General features: G+C 44.1%; 2 protein-coding genes across 3 annotated transcripts in view; both read right to left on the minus strand.

The window, feature by feature from the left end:
• Window positions 1–12924, minus strand: part of LOC143658552 (uncharacterized) — a 29559-nt gene extending 16635 nt beyond the window's left edge. The window contains 3 exon segments of the mRNA XM_077130634.1: window positions 6966–7061; window positions 10220–10346; window positions 12863–12924. Coding sequence (XP_076986749.1) covers window positions 6966–7061; window positions 10220–10346; window positions 12863–12889 — 250 coding nt within the window. The 5' untranslated portion in view covers window positions 12890–12924.
• Window positions 12925–14633: 1709 nt separating this feature from the next.
• AURKC (aurora kinase C) lies at window positions 14634–17593 on the minus strand. 2 transcript variants are annotated; one of them, XM_077130668.1, is made up of 6 exons: window positions 17442–17593; window positions 16869–17060; window positions 16387–16525; window positions 16143–16291; window positions 15114–15288; window positions 14634–14922 (listed from the first exon to the last, which is right to left on the minus strand). In XM_077130668.1, the coding sequence occupies exons 1-6, from the start codon at window positions 17474–17476 to the stop codon at window positions 14752–14754; spliced, it is 861 nt and encodes a 286-aa protein (XP_076986783.1). In that variant the 5' UTR covers window positions 17477–17593; the 3' UTR covers window positions 14634–14751. The 2 variants fall into 2 exon arrangements, with proteins under 2 accessions (XP_076986783.1, XP_076986782.1); XM_077130667.1 differs by having other exon boundaries at window positions 17403–17593.
• Between the last annotated feature and the right edge of the window lie 5369 nt (window positions 17594–22962).

Here is a 22962-nt window from a genome sequence, read left to right on the forward strand (position 1 = left end):
TAAAAGAAATCGCAGAAGACCTAAATAGATGGAAGGGCATACCCTGTTCAAGGACTGGAAGACTAAATGTAGTTAAGATGTCAATTCTATCTAAATTGATTTACAGAGTCAATGCAATACCAATTAAAATCCCAAAAGCTTACTTTTCAGAAATAGAAAAACCAATAACCAATTTTATCTGGAATGGCAGTGTTCCCTGAATAGCTAAAAGTATCCTGAGGAAAAAAAATGAAGTCGGAGGTCTCACACTACTTGACTTTAAGGCGTATTATGAAGCTACAGTGATCAAAACAGCACAGTACTGGCATAAAGATAGATATATTGAACAATGAAATAGAATAGAGTGTTCAGATATAGACTCTCTCATCTATGGAGGATTGATCTTTGATAAAGCAGCCAAGCCAATTCACCTGGGACAGAACATTCTCTTCAATAAATGGTGCCTAGAGAACTGTTTATCCATATGCAAAAGAATGAAAGAGGACCCATATCTCATACCCTATACAAAAGTTAACTCAAAATGGACCAAAGATCTAAACATTAGATCTAAGAACATAAAAGTGTTAGAAGAAAATATACGGAAATATCTTATAAATCTTATAATAGGAGGCAGTTTCCTAGATATTACACCCAAAGCAAGAGCACTGAAGAAATAAATAAATAAATGGGAACTCCTCAAAATTAAACACTTTTGTGCATCAAAGAAATTTGTCAAGAAAGTAAAAAGACAGCCTACACAATGGGAGACAATATTTGGAAATGACATATCTGATAAAAGTCTAGTATCCAGAATTTATAAAGAGATTGTTCAACTCAACAACAAAAAGACAGTCAATCCAATTACAAAATGGGCAAAAGACTTGAACAGACACTTCTCAGAAGAGGAAATACAAATGCCCAAAATGCACATGAAGAGATACTCAACTTCCCTGGCTATTAGAGAAATGCAAATCAAAACCACAATGAGATATCATCTCACACCCACCAGAATGGCCATTATCAATGAAACAGAAAATGACAAGTGCTGGAGAGGATGTGGAGAAAGAGGCACACTTATCCACTGTTGGTGGGAATGTCAAATGGTACAACCGCTGTGGAAGGCAGTTTGGTGGTTCCTCAAAAAGCTAAATACAGAAATGCCATATGACCCAGCAATACCATTGCGAGGTATCTACTCAGAGGACACGAGGGCAAGGACACAAACAGACATTTGCACACCAATGTTTATAGCAGCATTATTTACAATTGCGAAGAGATGGAAACAGCCAAAATGTCCATCAACAGACGTGTGGCTAAATAAAGTGTGGTATATACATACGATAGAATATTATGCAGCTGTAAGACAGAATAAAGTTATGAAGTATGTAACAACATGGATGGACCTTAAGGACATTATGCTGAGTGAGATTAGCCAGAAACAAAAGGACAAAAACTGTATGGTCTCACTGATATGAACTAATACTAGTGAAAAAAATTGGAGAATTTCATTGGTAACAGAGATCATCAGGAGAAATACGGGAAGATATTGGGTAATTGGAGCTGAAGGGATACAGATTGTACAACAGGACTGAATGTAAAAACTCAGAAATGGACAGCACAATACTATCTAACTGTAATACAATTATGTTAAAACACTGAATGAAGCTGAATGTGAGAATGATAGAGGGAGGAGGGCTGGGGGCACAAATGAAATCAGAAAGAAAGATAGATGATAAAGATTGAGATGGTATAATCTAGGAATGCCTAAAGTGTATAATGATAGTGACTAAACGTACAAATTCTAAAAAATGTTTTTACATGAGGAAGAAAAACAAACCTCCCCTCCCCCCACAAAACTAATCCCTTTGGACAGACTCTAAGGAGTGGTAACCTTGATAGGAGGAGGTATTGACTACAAGGGGCCAAAAGGAAATGCTGAGGCACTAGAAGTATTTTGTATATTGATATAGGAGGTGGTTTCTCAGATTTATACATACGCAAAAATTAATCAGGCTGATCCAGTAGCCATGTTTCTTGAAGATGATTGTATAATGACATAGCTTTTGCATTGTGATTGTGTGATTGTGAAAAAATAAATATATATATAAATACACATGACTTTGCATTTAAAAAAAGGGGAAAAAATTAATCAAGCTGAGTTCAGATTTGTGCATACCACAGCAAGTAAGGTATATCTCAATTAAAAAAATGAAAGAAAATAAGGGAAAAGGAAAGGTATGGTATTTGAAGATAGCTCTTTGAATGAGGCAATTCCTTCATGAAATTTGGCTGTATGGAAAGTAGAGCCAATGCAGTGAGAGACCATTATAAAGCTGTGAGCATTTTCTCCAAGTGTAAGGAACTTGGGCATATTTGTATTTTAAGTACAGAAAGTATGAAGTTCAAAAGATGTAGAAAATAAGTGAAGGGAACTTCCCGAAAGGTGTGATCTAACTCTGGGGCAGGAATTGGCAATAGCTAGGGGCAAGACAACTTCTGCAGAGGTGAAAAGAAAAGCTACAGGCACAAGAGTTCAAGACAGATGCATAAGGGTTGAGAATCAAGCAATACAGGTACGTTGTAATTTCATCATGAAGATATGCTGACCCATCAGTGGTTATATTCTGAGATATCAGTGGCTAGGGTAGAGGTGACTTTTTTGGAACAAAGTCTGAGTCCTGGGGGAACTTATACAGGAAAAAGAGGGAAGAGGAGACCCAGAGCAGATGTGGAGAGGCCAGTTCTGTGTCCACGGACTTCATCCAGATAAAAGATGATGAGAGCGGACCAGAACGTTGAGGAGTATATCTGATGGAGGTGGTAAAGGTGATGGATTTGGAGGTATATATTATGTAAAAGGGACAGGATTTGGGGATGGACGGAAGTAGAATGGGTGAAGATGATGGTGTTGAGGAGTTGCTTGAGGCTGTGTACAGCTTTCTTTTTTCTCTCCCTATCCTGAATCCCCTGGTAACTTTTTTTTTTCAACTGTGCAATTACATATATTTATTTTAGATGTTCTACTTCTTTGACACATAAATGAGATTCACCAAGTTTCCACTTATTGTTATATCCTTAACAGGTTTTGTTAACTGGATATTACTAGTCTCAAAAATAAGTTATGTAGCTTCCCAGTTTTTCTGTTCTTTAAGCCTACATGACATGAGAGGAATTAAAAGATTTGGAAGTATTCTTCTTTAAGTCTATCTTAGCCTACTGTCAATCTTTATCTTTCGTTCATTTTTTGTTTTGCAAAAATATTTTTTAATTTGTACATTTAGTCACTATCATTGTACACTCTAGGCATTCCTAGATTATACCATCTCAGTCGTTATCATCTATCTTTCCTTCTGATTTCATTTGTGGTCCCAGCCCTCCTCCCTCACACATTCACTTCATTCAGCATACTAACATTATTAGATTGGTTAGGTAGTATTGTGCTATCTATTTCTGAATTTTTACAATCAGTCCCATTGCACAATCTGTATCCCTTCAGCTCCAAATACCCAACATCTACCTTATTTCTATCTCCTGATAGCCGCTGTTCTTAGCTGAAATTCTCCAAGTTCATTCACTAATGTTAGTTCAAGTTCTAGTTTGCTAGCTGCTGGAATGCAACACACCAGAGATGGATTGGTTTTTAATAAAACGGGATTTATTTAATTAATTCTTCAGAGGAAAGGCAGCTAACTTTCAACTAAGGTTCTTTCTTATGTGGGAAGGCACAGGGTGATCTCTGCTGGCCTTCTCTCCAGGCCTCTGGGTTCCAACAACTTTCCCCGGAGTGATTTCTGTCTGCATCTCCAAAGGCCTGGGCTGCGAGTGCTGAGATGAGGTATGCTGAGCTGCTTGGGCTGTGCTTTGCACATTCTCATTTAAGCAACAGCCAATTAAATCAAACATCATTCATTACAGCAGGCACACCTCTTAGCCGACTACAGATGTAATGAGCAACAGATGAGGTTCATATACCATTGGCTCATGTCCACAGGAACAGAACAAGGTACCTTCACCTGGCCCAGTTGACAACTGAATCTAACTACGACAATTCATATCAGTGAGACCATACAGCATTTGTCCTTTTGTTTCTGGCTAATCTCACCAAGCATAATGTCCTCAAAGTTCATCCATGTTGTTACTTACTTCATAACATTAATCTGTCTTACAGCTGCATAATATTCCATCATATGTATATGCCACAGCTTGTTCAGTCACTCTTCTGTTGATGGACATTTGGGCTGCTTCCATCTCTTGGCAATTGTAAATAATGCGGCTATAAACATTGTTGTAAAAATGTACGTTTTGTCTTTCCCCTCATGTCTTCTGAGTATACACCTAGTAATAGTATTGCCAGATCATATGGCAATTCTATACTTAACTTTGAGGAGCTGCCAAACTGCCTTCCACAGTGGTTGTGGGTAAGTGCATATTTTTTTCCACACCCTCTCCGACACTTGTCATTTTCTGTTTTATTAATAATGGCCATTCTGGTGGGTGTGAGATGATATCTTATTGTGGTTTTGATTTACATTTCCCTAATAGCCAGAGAAGTTGAGAACCTTTTCATGTGCATTTTGGCCATTTGTATTTCCTCTTCTGAGAAGTGTTTGTTCATGTCTTTTGCCCATTTTGTAATTGGGTTGTTTGTCTTTTTGTTGCTGAGGTGACAATCTCTATATATTCTGGATACTAGAACTTTGCCTGATATATCGTTTCCAAATATTGTCTCCCATTGTGTAGGCTGTTTTTTTACTTTCTTGATGAAGTTCTTTGATGCACAAAAGTGTTCACTTTTGAGGAGTTCCCATTTATTTATTTATTTCTGCAATGCTCATGCTTTGGGTGTAATATCTAGGAAACTGCCTCCTATTATAAGTATTTCCCTACATTTTCTTCTAACAGTTTTATGGTCTTAGATCTAAGGTTTAGGTCTTTGATCCATTTTGAGTTAATTTTTGTATGGGGTGTGAGATATGGATCCTCTTTCATTCTTTTGCATATGGATATCCAGTTCTCTAGGCATCATTTATTGAAGACACTGTTCTGTCCCAGGTGAGTTGGCTTGACTGCCTTATCAAAGATCAATCCTCCATAGATGAGAGGGTCTACATCTGAACAATCTATTCAATTTCATTGGTTAGTATATCTATCTCTGTGCCAGTACCATGATGTTTTGACACACTGTATCTTTGTAATGTGCCTTAAAGTAAGGCAGTATGAGGCCTCCAATTTCATTTTTCTTTCTCAGGATATTTTTAGCTATTTGGGGCACCCTGACTTTCCAGATAATTTGGTTATTGGTTTTTCTATTTCTGAAAAGTAAGTTTTGGGGATTTTAATTGGTATTGCACTGAATCTGTAAATCAATTTAGATAGAATTGACATCTTAACTATATTTAGTCTTCCAATCCATGAACATGGTATGCCCTTCCATTTATTTAGGTCTTCTGCGATTTCTTTTAGCAATTTCTTATAGTTTTCTTTGTATAGGTCTTTTGTCTCTTTAGTTAAATTTATTCCTAAATATTTTATTCTCTTGGTTGCAATTATAAATGGAATTTTTTTCTTGATTTCTCTCTCAGATTGTCCATTACTAGTATATAGAAACACTACAGATTGAGTATTGATCTTGTAACCTGCCACTTTGCTGCACTCATTTATTAGCTCTAGTAGTGTTTTTTTTTTTTAAGTTCTAGTAGTTTTGCTGTGGATTTTTCTGGGTTCCCTGGCAACTTTTAATCTGCTTTCTATTCCTAGTCATCTCTTATAAGTGACATTATATAATATTTGTCCTTTTATGTCTTGCTTTTTCTATTGGGCTTAATATTTTCAAGGCTCCTACATGTTGCAGGATGCCTGAGAACTTCATTCTTTATCCAGATTTCTAACCTGCTTGGACAGCAAGACCACTCACAAAATGTGGGAGAGGGGAGGCATCGGCAAGATCATGGATTCCTTCTTTGGCATGTTCAGTTTGAGGTGCCTCTGAGCTATTCAAATGGAGATGTGGGACTGAGGACAGGGGTGAAGTTTCAGAACAGACTGAAGCTTGAAGTGTGTCTGGGCAGACACTCATGGGATGGCTAACAGGCAGAAGGCACTGCCAGTGGGCAGAGAGCATGCCTCTGACGTGGCACCAACCACCACACATGATGGCTCCAATGCTACAAGCAGCCCAGAAGTGGAACTGACAGAAGGCCAAATGTCAAGGGGTTTTACAAGACAGAAGGGGCAGGAAGACATGAGTGCAGGACAATCAGAAGGGTGGGTTGATGGAGAAGGTGGGAAAGGGTGGTTGGAGAGAGTAACTGGGACAGAAAGAAAGGCCCTTTTCCCTCAGAGTTCAGAAGGCCATGTTAGATATTATCATTATTCATTATGACCAATGACACTGACAGCTGGCTATTACTGAGCCACTTTCTATGGATCAGGCACTGTGCTAAGAAGTTTCATGCATTATCTCATAACATCCTCAAAGAAGATGTAAAAACTATTATTACTCTCATTTTTTAGACACAGATTGAGTGTAGTAAATGGAGTAGATAGTCACTAAATCTTTTGTTATTTTCCTTGGACAAAGGGACCTTGGCATGGGAAAACTGGTTTTCCTATGCTTAGCTATTGACATTTCAGAGTTTATCTGATACTGTGGCTAGCTTTAACTTAGCCTAACTCACAGTACAAAAACATAATGAGATCATGCAACTAACTCCCCATGGACACAGGACTGGTAAGCAGCAAACCCAAGTTATAAACTCAAGCAGTTTTGAACCACGAGATAGGTTATACCTAACACATTCCACACACACTCCCAGGAGAGGTGAAGAATGTGATACAGGTCGGAGGAAGCATAGATCAAAGGGCTCCACAGCTCCCAAATCTCTCAAGAGATAATAATAAGCTTCTCTAAGGATCTGAGGGCCAGTGTTCAACTTCCAGCGTGAAGGCTGCAGAAACCTTCACCTGTCCAAATAGTAGCCACCTACCTGAACAGGTCTTTAGGGAGAGGTCTTTCTTCACCGTCCACAGCTCCTGCCCATGCTCCAGCTGGTAGATCACCTTAAGTTTGGGAATTGGACATCCTGTTCATGGAGAAAGGAACACAGGTATTTTGGTGAGAAGAAAATAAAGTTCTCAATCCAGCAGGGACTTCAGGACAGGAACAAGCCTCAGAAGCTGCTCCAAGCCCAGCAAACAAAATACTAATCTGTAACTAGAAACCCTGACCACTAATACCATCCTTGGGCTCCAAAGACCAGAGGCAGTAATACTAGCTGTTTAAGCAGAACCTATTTCCTTTGACACTATCCTATAGACTATCCTATAGACTCCCCACAATGTTCAGACAGAGGAAGAAAATGATCTACTCCTTCCACTTGCACTTCCAGGTGTTTTCTAATTCATCTCAGTCTCTACCTCCGTGTGCATCCAAACCACCCAGGACCATGTGGTCCCCACCAATGAGCAACTGAAACCAAATATCTAAGAATGAAGCCTGGACATCAATAGATTTCAAAATTCTCCAGCTGTAAATTGCATTCCTGATCATACAGTCTAAGGTGGGTGGGTGGCCTAAGCCAGCCACTCCTTGTGAAGAGAAGTGTCTATTCTGTGAAGGCTGAAGAAGAGGGCCTGTTGCCTCTGTAGTGCAACTTTCTGCGACTTCTCAGAGGGGCCCACTTGAGGACCTGGAACAAGGAGAGGAAGCAAAGAAACAGGAAACTAGGTTGTCATCCACCAACCCAGGAACCAGCCCCACCTCTGGAATTTTTATGAGGTGAGATAACTTTCTTTCAGGTTGAAATTCACATAAGTTGGGCTTTATTAGATGTAGCCAGACATACACTGAAAAATGTGACAGTGGTGGGCAGGGGACCTCAAAGATACAAGGACTCTGTAAAGAAGCCAGTGATAGGGGCACCAGGACCCCCAGAAGGCTCACCTGGCAGACACTGACTCATCCCAGGATCCTCAGTCATCAGTGAGCAAACGCTCCCTGACGTCTTCTACATCTGGCTCTGGGCTTAGGGTGGCGAAGTGGAAAAGGTGACTGAGACCTTCTTTCAGCTGTCAGGAGTCGCACTCTTCGTCACCTCAGGGCCTCTGCAAATGCCGGTCTCTCCACTTGGTACACTGTTCTCTTCCCCACCTTGCCCTAGCTAGCTAACTCCACCTCTGGCTCAAATGTCTCCCTGAGAAGACTTCTCTAAGCCAAGCCAAGACAGAATCATCAGTGGCACCTGAGCTGTCTAAGCAGAAAGCTCCTCAATAACGGACAGAAGAGGCCAAGCCCACACGTGGTGACCACAACCACGACAACAATGTCAGTAACAGTAGTGAAAAGAGCAGAGGTCATAAATGCCAACTGCACACAACCACAGATCTCCAGGCCCTTTTCATGCATCAATCCACTTCGCCTTGCTACAGCCCTGCTAAGTAGACACTATATTGCCCGTTTTACCAACAAGGAAATTAAGGCACAAAGGATTTCAGTAACTCACCCAGGGCAGCTTGGGACCGAGCAGCAGGCAGGCTGGCTCTGGGCCCTGGCCTCCCAAGTGCTGCAATAAGGAGGAAACAGCTCACAGCCCCATGGGGACAGCAGCCTTGGACAAAGTAGACTGCGAAAGTGGAGGGGTGGGGGGAGGGAGCAGAGGATTTACTCCTCAGGGAACAGTAGTCAGAGAGAAGGTCAGACTTGGTGATTCCCAGACTTCAGTATTACATGAACCATGAAAAAGTAAAGAATTGGGAACCCTGCACAGTGATCTGGTCGAATATAGACATTTACATAAATATCAAATATTATCCACTCATACATTTTACAAAAGGAAGGACTTTATTACCAAAAAATGCGAGCACAGCATCTGAAAACAAAGGTGTACCGTCTAAATTCAATGCACTAAGCTTTATGAGGGACTCTTTATTGGCCGTATTTTCCTACCTTGCTGAGGACAGGGATGTTGTGAGAACTAAATGAGTGGAGTATGAGCAGTGCCTGGAACACACCTGACATGAGGTCGGTGCTCAGGTGACCTTAGCTGTGACCATAATGAAATGCTTTTCTTAAAAGTGACCCAATTACTCTTTTTCTTAGATTTCTTTAAAAGGGGAATTTTGTTTGCTCTGGCAAATGGGAAAATCGGAGTCACTTGCCTTCATGGAAAGTACCAGGAAGCTGTACAAAAAATCAACACAATGTTATTAAGTGCTAGAGAACACATGGGGCAGCACATGACTGTGAGCCTGAGTTGCTCCCTCCTCTCAAAACAGAAATTAGCAACAGCTCTGGGGTCCTAAAGACTCAGCACTACATGCAGGCTTTCACAACAAGAAGGGGGCAGGAAGGAGAAGGAACAGGAATGGCTTCCTGAGGGTGCTCCTCAATGCCAATTTATGAACTATCTGTGTACCCTCTGAAACAGCGTTTCTCAACTTGGCGAGGATGGACATTTGGGTCCAGATAGTGTTTGCTGCAGAGACAGGTATACACACTGTGGGAAGTTCTGTAGCATCCCTGGCCTCTGCCCACAAATGCCAGGGGCACCACCACCCCAGGCATAACAACAACAACAAGACACCAGGCAACACTGAACATTTCCTGGGGGGCAAAATGGCCAACTGCTCTGAAGTATTGCTCTAAACTTATCTCCCATACAAATGGAGGATGGAGGCCCTAGCCTGAAGGAACAGGAGACTAGCATGGTCCCCACAGAGACCAGCTGCAGTGAAAGAGAGAATAAGTATATAAACACGCAGAGGGAAGGAGACAAGGAATCGGGGGGCCTCAGGGCAGGAACTGGGGTGGCTACTTCCAGGCACAAAACCATTGAGAGTCAGGAAAAGCCATGTGCAGAGACAGTGCCAGAAGCAGACACCCAAGAGGCAAGGACACCAGAACTGGAAGCCAGAACAGAATCATGGGTTTTCGCAGCTCCCTCAGGGGGTGCAGCTAGAATTCCTGCCCTTGGGTTCTTTGAGACACCTCTGTTTCCTTCCAACACAGCCTTCTCCTTTGGTTGTAAGCTGTTCTAAGAGGATAGCATTTCTTTGCTTCAAATCTCTGAATGAGACACAGGAATTTCAGACCAGAAGAGGTGACTGAGTACAGAAATGGGTGAAGCTGCGGTGAGGAGGGAAGTTGGGCCCCAGAGGCCTTTTCGACCAGCCAGGCCTAGAGTGAGAGGGTGGAACAAAGGAGGCCAAGGGTCTCCCAGGTGGCAGGGTTGTGGGTTCTTACCCAGTGAGACCAGAAGCCCACAGTTCTCCAGCATCACCTCCTGGTACAGGGTCCTTTGGGTCAGGTCCAGCTGCCTCCATTCCTCCTGGGTGAAAGTCACAGCCACATCCTTAAAGGTCACAGAGACCTGGAAAGTCAGAGGCAGTAGCATTTACTTTGAAGCTGCTCGATAGGTCTGTAGTCTGTGTGCATCGTTGATAAGGGTGCAGAGAGACCAAGCCCAAATAACCAAGTCCTGAGCTGGGCTTCAGGAAATAGCAAACACAGGCTTTAGACAGAATACAACAGAGTAGGAGAGAAAAGTCTCCAATGCAGGGAGCCACTGGAAAATGCACAAGACAATGACAATTCCATGTGGACTATGAGATGCAGAGAACAGACGGTCATGGATGTCAGAGGAATGGGGAAATGATGGTAACGGTGAGAATCACAGTAACAGTACGAGCAGCAGCAGCTGGCTCTCACTGGGCCACACTCAGTGTCTTCCCTGTGACAAAGACCTCTTGTGCCTTTTTTTGTTTTTTATTTATTTTTTTAGCTGCATGGCCCGGGAACTAAAGCAACTAAAAGTCCCCTGCAGTAATATCAGATTCCTGTGATTTGAATGCAGACTTTTTAAAGCGACACTCTTCTACTCTGTGACCATGACCTCATTGAGCCTTGAATTCAGGATCAGCATACTAGTATGTTCCATTTGACCAAAACAGTTGTAAGAATTAAAGAAGAAATATTCAGTGTTCGGTGTGCTTGACGATTTTTATGAATTCTTCCAGAGCTTGTATGGTCCACACCATCGTTATTTCCACGCCACAGTCAGCAACCTGAGGCCAAGGGAGTGCCACCAATTCACCTGGAGTCACACATCTTAGGAGCAGAAGTAGGATTTGAGCACAGGTCCTCTGGTCCAGGGTTTCAAAGAGTAACCACAACATTTTCCCATGACCAAAGTGAATCCACAGTCATGAGGCTGTGAAGCATTTCCACTAATTTTTGCTGTTAATGCACTTCAACCTCTCCTGAAAACTGCTTTGTGAACATGAGCAAAGGAAGGCCCTGTCATCATCATCACACATCCCACAGAAAAGCCACCAAGGGGCCAAAGGCCTGGGTGATGGCAGGGCCTGGACCATGTCTGCTGGGCTCGCCCTGGGCCTGGCAGACTCCTGGGGAGATTCCACAGTGAAACATCGGCCTCTTTTTACTTCCTGAGTCCTGACAGCATGTATCCCTGAGGCCAGGAGAATGCAGGTCTAGAGCAGGCCACAACATCTCTACTGGTGGGAAAGAAACACAGAGTCTCGCCCTCTCAGGAAATGTCTCAGGATACGGAGGGGAACCACTGCAACTGCACAGGCCCTCTGGGCCTCCATAAACAATCAAACACCTTGGCTCTGACTACATACTTCCCTTCAACTAGAAAGTCTGGCTCCCAGTTGCTCCCAACGCTCAGTGTCACCTGCTAGAAGGAAGACTGCTCACTTGGCAAAGTTCACTTTAGGTGTCATCTCTAGAGTTTCCCACCCCTCTGTGGGCACAGGCCAGGGTAAAAACAGACTCTGGTGGCCAACATACTGGGTGTGAGTTTCTGTCACATAAAAGCTGTGTAACCTTGTGCATGTAACTTAACCTCTCTGAGCCTTGAATTTCTCTCACTTAAAAGTGACATTAGACTATAAGCCTGAGATGAGGATTAAACTAAGTGATACACAGGTCTGCCCTTTAGCTCACATCAAGGATAGTTGCCAGCTATTACCATTTTTTTGCTGTCATTTTTCCTTTTGGCTCTTACAGTATACTGGAAAACCTCAACCCTGTACGATCCTGGAATTTGCCAGATTCCTTAACCAAAAAAGCCAGAGGTCAGGCAAAGGGAAATGCGCCATTTTAGCTGAACTGCCAGTAAAGGCCTGTCTAAACCCATGACATCTGAGCAGAGCCAGGAGGATGTGAATGGGCAACCTGCAGAGGTCCTGGTGCAGAGCCTCAGGCCTCAGGCAGGAGGAGCTGTGAGGGTACAGACTGGGAGACAAGAGAATCTGGCACAGTAATGCTGCTGCGGCCGGAGCGCAGCAACCCAGGGAGGAATGGCTGGAGACAAGGTGGGAGGTGGTCTGCCCGGATGGACAGGTCCTACAGGAAGCCTGGAATATCTGTAAGTGTGATGGGGGCCCCTGAAGGAGTACAGCATTCATTCCTTTCTGCTCATGTATAAAACACAATTTTTATTAGAATAGGTGTTGATTTACAGAAAAATCATGCATCATGTGCCAGGTTCTCTTGTCTCCCAGTCTTTACCCTATGGGAATGTAGAGTTTCCATATATCACACTGTGGTACCATTGCTATAACTGGTGAACCAGTATTACTGTAATTATATAATTAACCACGGGCCATAGTTTACATGGTATGGCAATGGATTTACTCTACGTATGCTGAGAGCTCCTAGAGGGAAGAGCCTTCAACCACTTAGTAAGGGCTGTCAGAGGCCCGCCCTGTTCTAAGACAGAGATAAATCAACGGAGGCCGGCTCCACTCGCCCTACGCAAATGACAACCGCAAGGAGAAATCCACGGCCTTTCCCGGCTTTCGCCCTCCCCAGGAACCCGCCCAATCGGCAGAGCAGCAGCCATTCTCCTTCGCTCACCTGCGCCGGGTCCCTCCGCGCCGCCATCGGGGCCCCTTGGCCAGGGGAAGGAGGGCGGGCATCCGGCCGGCCCTCGGGCTCCTGCGCCCAGCGCGCACCAGGCCCGGGCCCGCGTCAGGGGGCTGCGGACGCGGAGGGCCGAGCGCGGAGGCCCGGCGGCAAGGCGGCCGCTCCCGACTCACACAGCGGGCGGACGTGGGCCCGGGCCCCTGATCGCAGTCCCGGATCCCCGGCCGGACAGTTCTACCAGTGCCGCCAGAGAAGCAGCCCGCCCCGGGCGCTAAGGCCCAGCGGCCCGCACACAATGACCAACAGCCCCCAGAGCCGGAAGCCCCGCCCCGCCGGAAGCGGTTCTCCCTGGGACTTCCGGGCCTGGGCAGCGCACAGCCTTCTGGGCGTCATGCCTTCGCCGTGGGGCCTGCCCGGCGCCATGTGCGCCCAGACCTGGAGCACCCCTACCCCCGGTAGCCCTAGTGCCAGGCCGTCACCCACCACCCGGGAAACCCGAGCTGGGAGGCGGAGTTGGTGGCCTTGCTCTGCGCGAGTACAGGGCCCTGGTCTCCACTCGTGACTCTGCTGTTCTCAGCACTCTCTTATTGTAAGGGATCAGGAGCTCGACCTCAGCCGAGTGGAAAATCCCCCCCCAGGCCCATGAAGAATTCCCGGTAATGGGGCCAGGATGTGGGAATTACACATACATGTTTTTGCAAAAGCTAATAGCACTTTTTGTTTCTGTAGATAAGCTTGCTTGCTTACAGCTGCAAAACCAGGATGTGGGTCTGTGAAACTAACGCCAGTTCTCTGCTTCTGTGAATAAGCTTGCAGTTTCAGCCTTTATAAGCCCACCCTGCAAGCCCCACAGTGCTGCTCTCTGAATCCTCCTTCTTGAGGGTTCCTGAGGCAGTCGTCTGCCGGCTAATAGACTCCAAATTGGCTTGCAGTTTTGAATTGTGTGGTTTCTCTTTTGGTGCCTCCCCCACATTATACACGCGCAAACAAAATCAGCCTGTCACAAGTACCAAGTCTGCTGTTGTCGTAGATAACACTTAAGCAAATGACAGTGGCTGTACTCCAATAAAACATCATTTACAAAACAGGAAGGAGACCAGAGGATCTTGCCAGCTCCCACTCTCATGGGTTACAAATAGGTTGAGCTGTGCAGATAGACACAGGGCTGTTGGAACAGTGCCGGATCATGAGGGCCATAACATTGCAAATTATTGTTATGTAACATGTCTATGCTGGCGGTTACAAGGAGGCATTGTGTGGATTAACAAACTTTCAGTCCATATTTCCTGGCACAATATACCTGCAAGTTCATGAGAAAGAGCAACCTGTGTAAACAAAGGAAGAAAATCTTACTATTTGAAGTAGCAGAACCCCATCCTAGGAAGAGGCTTTCTAAAGAGGTGAGATCCTTCAACTAAAGTCTTATCTGAGCCAATAAAAGGAAGAGTCAGTTTCCTGTTGGGTATTTTGTTTTTGTACTGAGTTTGCTAACTGGGAGAGAGCTGAATTCCCAAAGTTATGCAGAGAAATTTAACCAGGTCAATAAAATATTTCTCAGCAAACTGAAAACACATGAACTAAACACGAAAGACACAGCAAGAATAACTGCATTTACCTACAGCAAGAAGGATACGGGAGTAATAGAGTCTCCATCCCTGGTGTCCAGGAGGGGCAAATCTTGGGCCATTCATCTGAAAAAGTCCACCCCCCCCCAAATAAAGATTCTACCCAGTCAGAAACTCACACAAAATATAACACCTGGTACAAAGTGTTTCTACCTTTATTAATTAGCATCTTGCATATTAAAAGCAAAGAAACAAAAGACACGGAGGCAGAGCCCAGGAGAACTCCCTAAACAAATGCAAAGGAGCAGACAGGGCTCAGGAAGCCAACTGAGCAGAGGGGGGCAGCACCCTGCGGGAGTGGGCCTGGACCCAGGGGTGTGTGAGGATCTGGGCCAGAGGCAGCCGCTCGGAGGGCTGGTATCTGAGTAACTTGGAGATCAGGTCCCGGGCCCCAGAAGGCAGTGAAGGCGGAAACCTCACGTCCACCTAACAAGGCCAGGAAATAAAGAAAAAGAAGTCTGGTTAATTTCTTTAGTCAATGTTCTCCCTAATGCTAAAGTCCATTCAAAGGGATTGCGTGGGATTCTTAGACAACCTACATGTGCCCCGATCCCCCCAGGCCCAGCAACCACCAACAACTGGCTCCCCCCAGGAATGCCCAGTGTGTGACCATCCACCTTGAGAATGCGTCTGTAGGTCTCACTGTGTGAGGGACTCTCGAAGGGTGGACTTCCCGTCAGCAGTTCGTAACAGAGCACCCCAATGCACCACAGATCCACCTTCTCATTGTATGTTCGCCCCTCGATCATTTCTGGGGGCAGGTAATCAAGAGTCCCACACATTGTCTTTCTCCTAGAGATGGCAGAGAAGGAAGCATTTTGGGCACATACCCAGACTGAGGGAAAGCCTCCTCTCCCAGCTAGAATGAAATGGCAGATGCTAGGAAGTTCTGGACAGACTTCCCCCCGAAATAGGTGTTTAGGGCAATTTTTAATATGGATCAAGATTACAAAGAAGGTAAGTACTTGGGCCTACATATTCCCTATTTTCGATTACTTATAAAATTATTTAGCTCACAATCCAGGATGTTTGCACAAGAATATTCTTTTCAGCATCAAGAAAGATTTGAAACTGATGATACATTGAGATGGGCTCAACTAACTACGTCATGGCTTATGTAAACAATATGATACTCTGGGAATTGTGAAAAAATAATTCTTAGTTTATTTATGTGGAAACTTATGACTTAAGTTATATATTACAATATATCAGAAATGAAAATAAAAGGTTTGAGTCACACTTTTAAGTCTATAAATATAAATTAAACATATATATATTTTTCAATTTTATTGAGATACATTCACACACCACAGAAACCATCCAAAGTATATAATCACTGGCTCACAGTGTCATCAAATAGTTGTGCATACTTCCCCATGATCGATTTTAGAACATTTTTATTACTTCAGAACAGAAAAAAAATAAAAAAATAAAACCCAAATACTCCCATACCCCTTATCCCCACTACTGTGGACCCACAGATGTGTTACTGTTGATGAAAGGATATTAAACTATTAAATATATATATTTTAAAAGGGCAGTATTCAAATATAAATTCAGGTATGCCCTTGGTCCTGCATGTGGAATGAGTTAAACTGGATTATTCCCAGCTGGCCTCCAAGCCCCACCCCACCACCACGACCTACCTCAGAGAGGGAGTGTGCACAGACCAGCCAAAGTCTGCAATCTTCACCTCACCCCTGAGCCCCAGCAGCAGGTTCTCTGGCTTAATGTCTCTGTGAATCACCTTCTTTTCATGGCAGTAGGTCAGGGCATCCGCCAACTCCTCCATTATCTGTGTGAAAAAACATAAAGCAATCAGGGCATTCATCCTAGCCACCTGCACACAATAAACTCTCGGACCCCAGAGCCCCCAGCACCCCACCTGACCGTGGCTGTACGCTGTTCATCTAACGTGTGGCTCTTCTGTAACTCCTTGTAAAGCTCGCCTCTTGGAGCATACTCCAGAATCAGATACACCCGGCGTGTGTCATGGAAGTAGTTGTACAGGCGCAGGATGTTGGGGTGACTAGAGAAGGGATGGAGAAAAGGTCAGTTTTTCTCCCTGAGGCACAGTACAGGAGGCTTTTACAAGTGACTGGCCACACTTGGCAAACTGTGCTGGGACCAGAAAAGTTAACAGCCCAATCTGGGGGTGGGTGGGGGAGAACCCGGAGCAGGCACAAAGACTAGGTTTTTGGGCACTGGGTGGAAATTTTGTGGTATGAATGAACTGCTGAGAAGAGTCTTCGAACCGGAAGTTTGGGGGTAGTGTTTGGGGAAAGGCTGGGTTCAGACTTCAGAGATGAAGAGGAAACAGGAAAACAAGAGTGAAGAAGGTCTCCGGCATCTCATCTGGGGACAGTCCTTACTGGAGATGGGCCTGGATTTCAATCTCCCTGCGCAGCTGATGCTCCAGTTCTTCCTTCTCTATCTGGGACTTGAAGAGGATCTTCAGGGCCACGATGAAGTGGCTTTCCTTGAGTCGAGCCAGGTAAACATTGCCAAATTTCCCCTTACCCAGTGGACGCCCAATTTCAAAGTCATCAATCGTTAAGCGCGGCCTGATAAAAGGGAAGACAAGCGGCTTAGTTCTCAAGGTGGGTGGAGGGCCAATTGGGGATCCCAAGGGCTCCCCTTCCCCTTTTACTCTGCTTGCCCTTTGACTCTTTCCATTCTCAAGGGCTTGGCCGAGGCCAGGACAATGGTCTAATTCTAAGGGTCAGCTCTCCCCTCCCCCAGCGTGCCCTTCTTCAACCCTCCAGTTGCGCCGCCCACGGACTCACGGGTTTGCCGCGCTGGGGGAGGAGGAGGGGAAGGGGGAGAGGGGAGAGGGGGAGGGGAAACTGAGGGGGAGGGGGGGGGAAGAGATGTCCACACACGGAGCCGCACCCCCGCCAACTGACCCTGCGGCCGGCGGCCAGTCGTGAGCCCGGCTCTGGTACCTGTCACCCGCGGGCCAAGCGCCAACCGACGCCATCCCCGCCCTGCGGAGGGGGGTCTTCAGGGGGCCCTGGGCAGAGGGCAGGCAGACTGCAGGCTCGGGTCCTTCCGAGGCCGGCTGGGCAGAGACGGACTGGGGGTGCTGGCCCACTCGCTGGGGGCGCCGCTGCTCCCCGGACCCGAGCAAACTCTGCGCAGCCGCCGAACCACCCCAGCTGAGCGCCGGGCCAAGGCTTCCTGCCCGACTCCTATTGGCGGAAACCTCGAGGCGCCGGCAGTGAGTGCCCAATGGGGAATGGAGGTGGAGCCTTCGCTAAGGCCCAGGAGCCAATGAGAGGAGGGGGCGTGGCTGGAGAGGAAGAGGAGGGGACGTAAGTGACATGGGGAGTCTGGGGTGCAAATGGGCCTCCCTCCCTTGTCCGGAAATGAACTTTAGGGTCAGGGAGGAGCACCAACCCTGATGGCAGTGCCCCCGCATACAGTGGTCTGGCAAAGAACGAGGGCCTCAGCTGGAATGGGGGTCATGTCTGGGGGACACCCAGGACCCCCTCATCCCACCCCCGGTGACTCCAACTGAGGTGTCACTCCACCTGACTCTCCCCTTCTTACCTGTCGGCACGTTCTCCCAGACCCACTCTCAGGTCCTCCACGTCCTTGACTTCTGTCCCACTTCCAGCACCAGCACCACTGGAAGTGGGCAACTTCAGTTCTGAGCCCCTTGGAGGGACGGCTCTGGACTCCATCTGCCCTGGAAACAAGGCTCCTGGGTTTAAACTGTTCTTCCTAGAATTTTATAACCCAATTGCTTAACCCTGATCTTACACTCATCTCACAAAGTCGCTTAAGAGAGAGGTCCAGGTTCATGGTTCCTGTAAAGGTCCCCATCTTTTCTAGGCCAGGCACGGAACTGCGTCTGGGGGTGGCTGCTTTGTTGAGACTCCACCGACAACCTGTGAGAAGCTGCCTAGGACTTTTTGAAATGGCCAAATCTCCTCTGAATGTGACAGTAAAACTCCTGAGATTATGAAAGACAAATCAGAGTCCAGTTTGCCGACTGTGGCATTTTACTTGGGGCACCAAAGTTTTGCTGCAGCAAAGGAAGCCAGAGCTAAAGTAGTTTCAGGGTTTGAGAGCCGACAAGGGATTTGTATAGACATAAAAGAATTAGCTTTGTTCCTATTGATCACACCAGGGTATGTCCATCTTTAGAGGCTGGTTTAGGGCAGGTGGGCTTTATTTTGTTTGGGGAAAGTTAATGAACTGGGGACTTAATTGTGGATCTGATTCAGCTGCCTTGATTGGGCTTCCGATTTCAAAAGATAAAGAGGAAACGCCAGAGGGCATGATTTTCTTGTTTTGAGGGTGGGGTGAGAGTGGGTGGGACTCTAAGGGTGCCCAGGGTGACCTCTGTAAAATTTTATCATCTGGATAATTGGACTAATTATTGTGAGTATTAAATGATTTCAAACACTGCTGCCTTTACAAAGATAAAAATGATAAGACATTCCAAGAGTATATATTTCCTTGAAACTTTTTGCATTACATTTCATCCTTAACCATCCTATTTTTATTCTTACTCTTTTATAAAACTCGTATTATATCACACATCCCCATTTTTTAATGCCCAATAGGGAGATTCTGTCCCCCCCCCACTTTGATTTCAGCTTATCTACTTACTGATTGATTGGATTACTGAGATTTAGGGATTGACCTCACTTATTTTTCCAAATGCTAAGGGTCTTTCATTGTTCATTCATTCATCCACTATCTTTTTTCTAAACATTTAACTTTTTATTTTAGTAACGCATATGCAACTCAAATTTTCCCATTTTTACTGTGCATTAATGAGAAAGAGGGGTAAGGGGTATGGGATGTATGAATTATTTTTTTTCTTTTTATTTCTTTTTCTGGAGTGATACAAATGTTCTGAAAATTATCATAATGAAGAATACACAACAATGTGATGATATTGTGAGCCACTGATTGTGTATTATGGTTGGACTGTAATGTGTGGCTATTTCTCAATAAAAATAATTTTTAAATTTCCCATTTAATGATCTTCAAGTATATAATTGTGGTATTAATTACGTTGATTATATTGAGCTATCATAGCCAAGGTCCATTACCCCAACCTTTTCATCATATAAACTCTGCACCCATTAAGCAATGCTCCCCTCCACTGCCCCCTCCTCTCCATTCCAACCGAGGACATTGTTCTTACCACTTTACATAGAAAAGAGGGTGGAGCCTGGGGGAACATAGAGCCATATGCCAACTCCAGCTCTTGATGGGCAAACCCTGGGGTCCCACTTTTTTTTTTTCCTTAACTGCTCACTAGATCAAACTGCAGGCATTCTCAGCAAGGGCGAATTAAAGCATGTCTGAGAGACAAACTAACTAGTTAGGTGAATAGGGATAATTCCCTGAAGGGCCCATCTTTAAGTAGTGTATACCGGCAGTAAGAGGAGGTAGCTCAGCCAAGCTCCAATTGTGGTTTTAATCCTGATAGAGAGGAAGTGAGGCTGACAGAAAAAAAATGAAGTAGAATAAAATAGGTGAAGGATTTCTAAGTCAGCTGAACTCAGAGTACTGGAACCTTGGGGGCCAGGACTAACTCTGTAAAGGGATATCATTTATTATTTATTTTATGTTAAACTATTCCAAGTAGTTCATTAGAGCAAGCTCCAGGCATTCTCAATAGCCAGCAGGACCCAGGCAAAGGCTGATTTAAGATAGGGTGAGAGACAAATTAATTAATCATTTGTTGGGTGATTAAACTTGATCATATATTAAGATGTGGGGGAGATAATTCCCTAAAGGTGTATCTGCCAAGAAAAGGGAGGCAGCAGAAACCATGGAGGTGAGAATGCAGTGGTAAAATATATTTAAGATTCTGAAAGAGAAAAACTGCCAACCAATAATTCTGTCCTTCAAAAACAAAGGGAATGGGTTCATTTCCTGGAACCTTCCCATGCCAAAAAACAAAAGGGGGAGTTTAAAATATTTTCAGACAAACAGTCATTGAGAGTTATGACTAATAGACTGGCTCTACAAGAACTACTAAACGCAGAGAGGTCTGGAGAAGAGTGTAGAAGTGAAACTATCAGTAAAGGTAAAAATAGAAAAAATATATATATATGACATATAAAATCCAAAAGACAAAATGGTAGAAGAAAGAACTGCATTTACAGTAATAACATTGAAGGCTAATGGATTAAATACCCCAATCAAAAGACACAGACTGGCAGAATGGATTAAAAAACAGGACCTATCCATATGTTATCTACAAGAGACTCTCTTTAGACCCAACAACAAAAACAGATTGAAAGTGATAGGTTGAAAAAGATATTTCACACAAACAACAGCAAAAGCTCAGGGGTAGCTGTATTAATATCCTTCAAATGTGAAACAATTAAAAGAGACAGGGAAGGATACTATGTATTAACAAAAGGAACAGGGTGGGCCATGGTGGCTCAGCAGGCAAGAATGCTTGCCTGCTATGCCAGAGGACCCAGGTTTGATTCCCGGTACCTGCCCATGTTAAAAAAAAAAATAAAAGGAACACTTCAACAAGAAGACATAACTACCATAAATATTTATTCACCGAGTGAGAGTGCCCCAAATAGATGAGGCAAACACTGACAACACTGAAAGGAGAAGTAGAGAGCTCTACAATAACAGCTGGAGGCTTCAATTTACCTGCTCTCGTCAATGGATAGAACATCTAGATAGAGGGTGAATAAGGAAACATATTTTGAATAATAAAATAAATGAACTAGAGTTCACAGACATTTACAGAACATTACACCCCATAACAGCAAGATGCAAATTTTTCCCAAATGCTCATGGATCATTCCAAGGATAGACCATATGCTGAGTCACCAAACAATTCTCAATAAATTTAAAGACTGAAATTATTCAAAACACTTTCTCAGATCATAATGGAATGAAGCTGGAAATCAATAGCAGGCAGAGGGCTGGAATAGTCACAAATAACTGAAGTCTAAACAACACACTCTTTAACAACCAGTGGGTCAAGGAAGAAATTACAAGAGAAATCAGTGAATATCTGGAGATGAATGAAAATGAGAATACAACATATCAAAACTTATGGGATGCAGCAAACGCAGCACTGAGAGGGAAATTTATTGTCCTAAGTGCCTATATTAAAAAAGAAGAAAGCGCAAAATTCAAGGAATTAATTGTTCACCAGGCAAAACTAGAAAAAGAACAGCACACTAAACCCAAAGCCAAAAGAAGGAAAGAAATAATGAAGACTAGAGCAGAAATAAGTGAAATTGAGAATATGAAAAGAATAGAGAATATCAACAAAACCAGAAGTTGGTTGTCTGAGAAAATCAATAAAATCAATTGACAGGTAGGCTGTCGAGAGAGAGAGAGAGAGAGAGAGAGAGAGAGAGAGAGAGAGAGAGAGAGAGAGAGAGAGAGAAGAAGAAGAAGAGAGGGAGAGAGAAGAGAGGAGAGAGGATGCAAATAAATGAAATCAGAAATGGAAGAGCAGACATAACCAGTGACCCTGCAGAAATAAAGGAGGTAATGAGAAGATATTATGAGGAACTACATGATTATAAACTGGACAACATAGATGAAATGGACAACTTCCTAGAAAAGCATGAAAAAACAAAACTGACTTAAGAAGAGATAGACAACCTCAACAAACCAAGCACAAGTAAAAAGATTGAGTCAATCATCAAGAAGCTCCCACAAAAGAAAAATCCAGGATGGCTTCACATGTGAATTTCACCAAGCATTCAAAAAAGAAGTAGTACCAATCCTGCTCAAACTCTTCAAAAACATCTGAAGAGGAGGGGAATTTATCTAATTCAATCTATGAAGCCAATGTCACCCTAATACCAAAGCCAGACAAAGATACTACAAGAAGAGAAAATTCTCTTTAATGAATACAGATGCAAAAGTCCTCAGCAAAATATGTGCAAATCAAATCCAGCAACATAATAAATAATTATACAGCATGACCAAGTGGGATCTATTCCAGGTGTGCAAGGATGATTCAACCACAAGAAAATCAATGAATATAATACACCATATCAACAAATCAAAGCAGAAAAAACATACGATCATTTTGATTGATGCAGAAAAGGCATTTTACAAAATTTAACATATTTTCTTGATGAAAACACTTTAAAGGATATAGGAATAAAAGGGAACTCCCTCAGGGCGGGCCGCGGTGGCTCAGCGGGCAAAGTGCTTGCCTGCTATGCCGGAGGACCTCGGTTCGATTCCCGGCCCCAGCCCATGTAACAAAAACGGAGAAACAGAATACAATAAAACAAGAAAATGTTTAAAAATGTTTCCCTTTCTTCCTTCCTTCCTTCCTTCTATCCTTCCTTCCTTCTCTCTGTCTTTAAAAAAAAAAAAAAAAAAAAAAAGGGAACTCCCTCAACATGACAAAGGGAATATATGAAAAACCCACAGCTAACATCATACTCAATGGGGAAAGACTGAAAGTTTTCCCTCTATGATTATGAAAAAGACACAGAT

Source organism: Tamandua tetradactyla, chromosome 16 (genome assembly GCF_023851605.1).
Source record: "Tamandua tetradactyla isolate mTamTet1 chromosome 16, mTamTet1.pri, whole genome shotgun sequence".
NCBI lineage: Eukaryota > Metazoa > Chordata > Mammalia > Pilosa > Myrmecophagidae > Tamandua > Tamandua tetradactyla.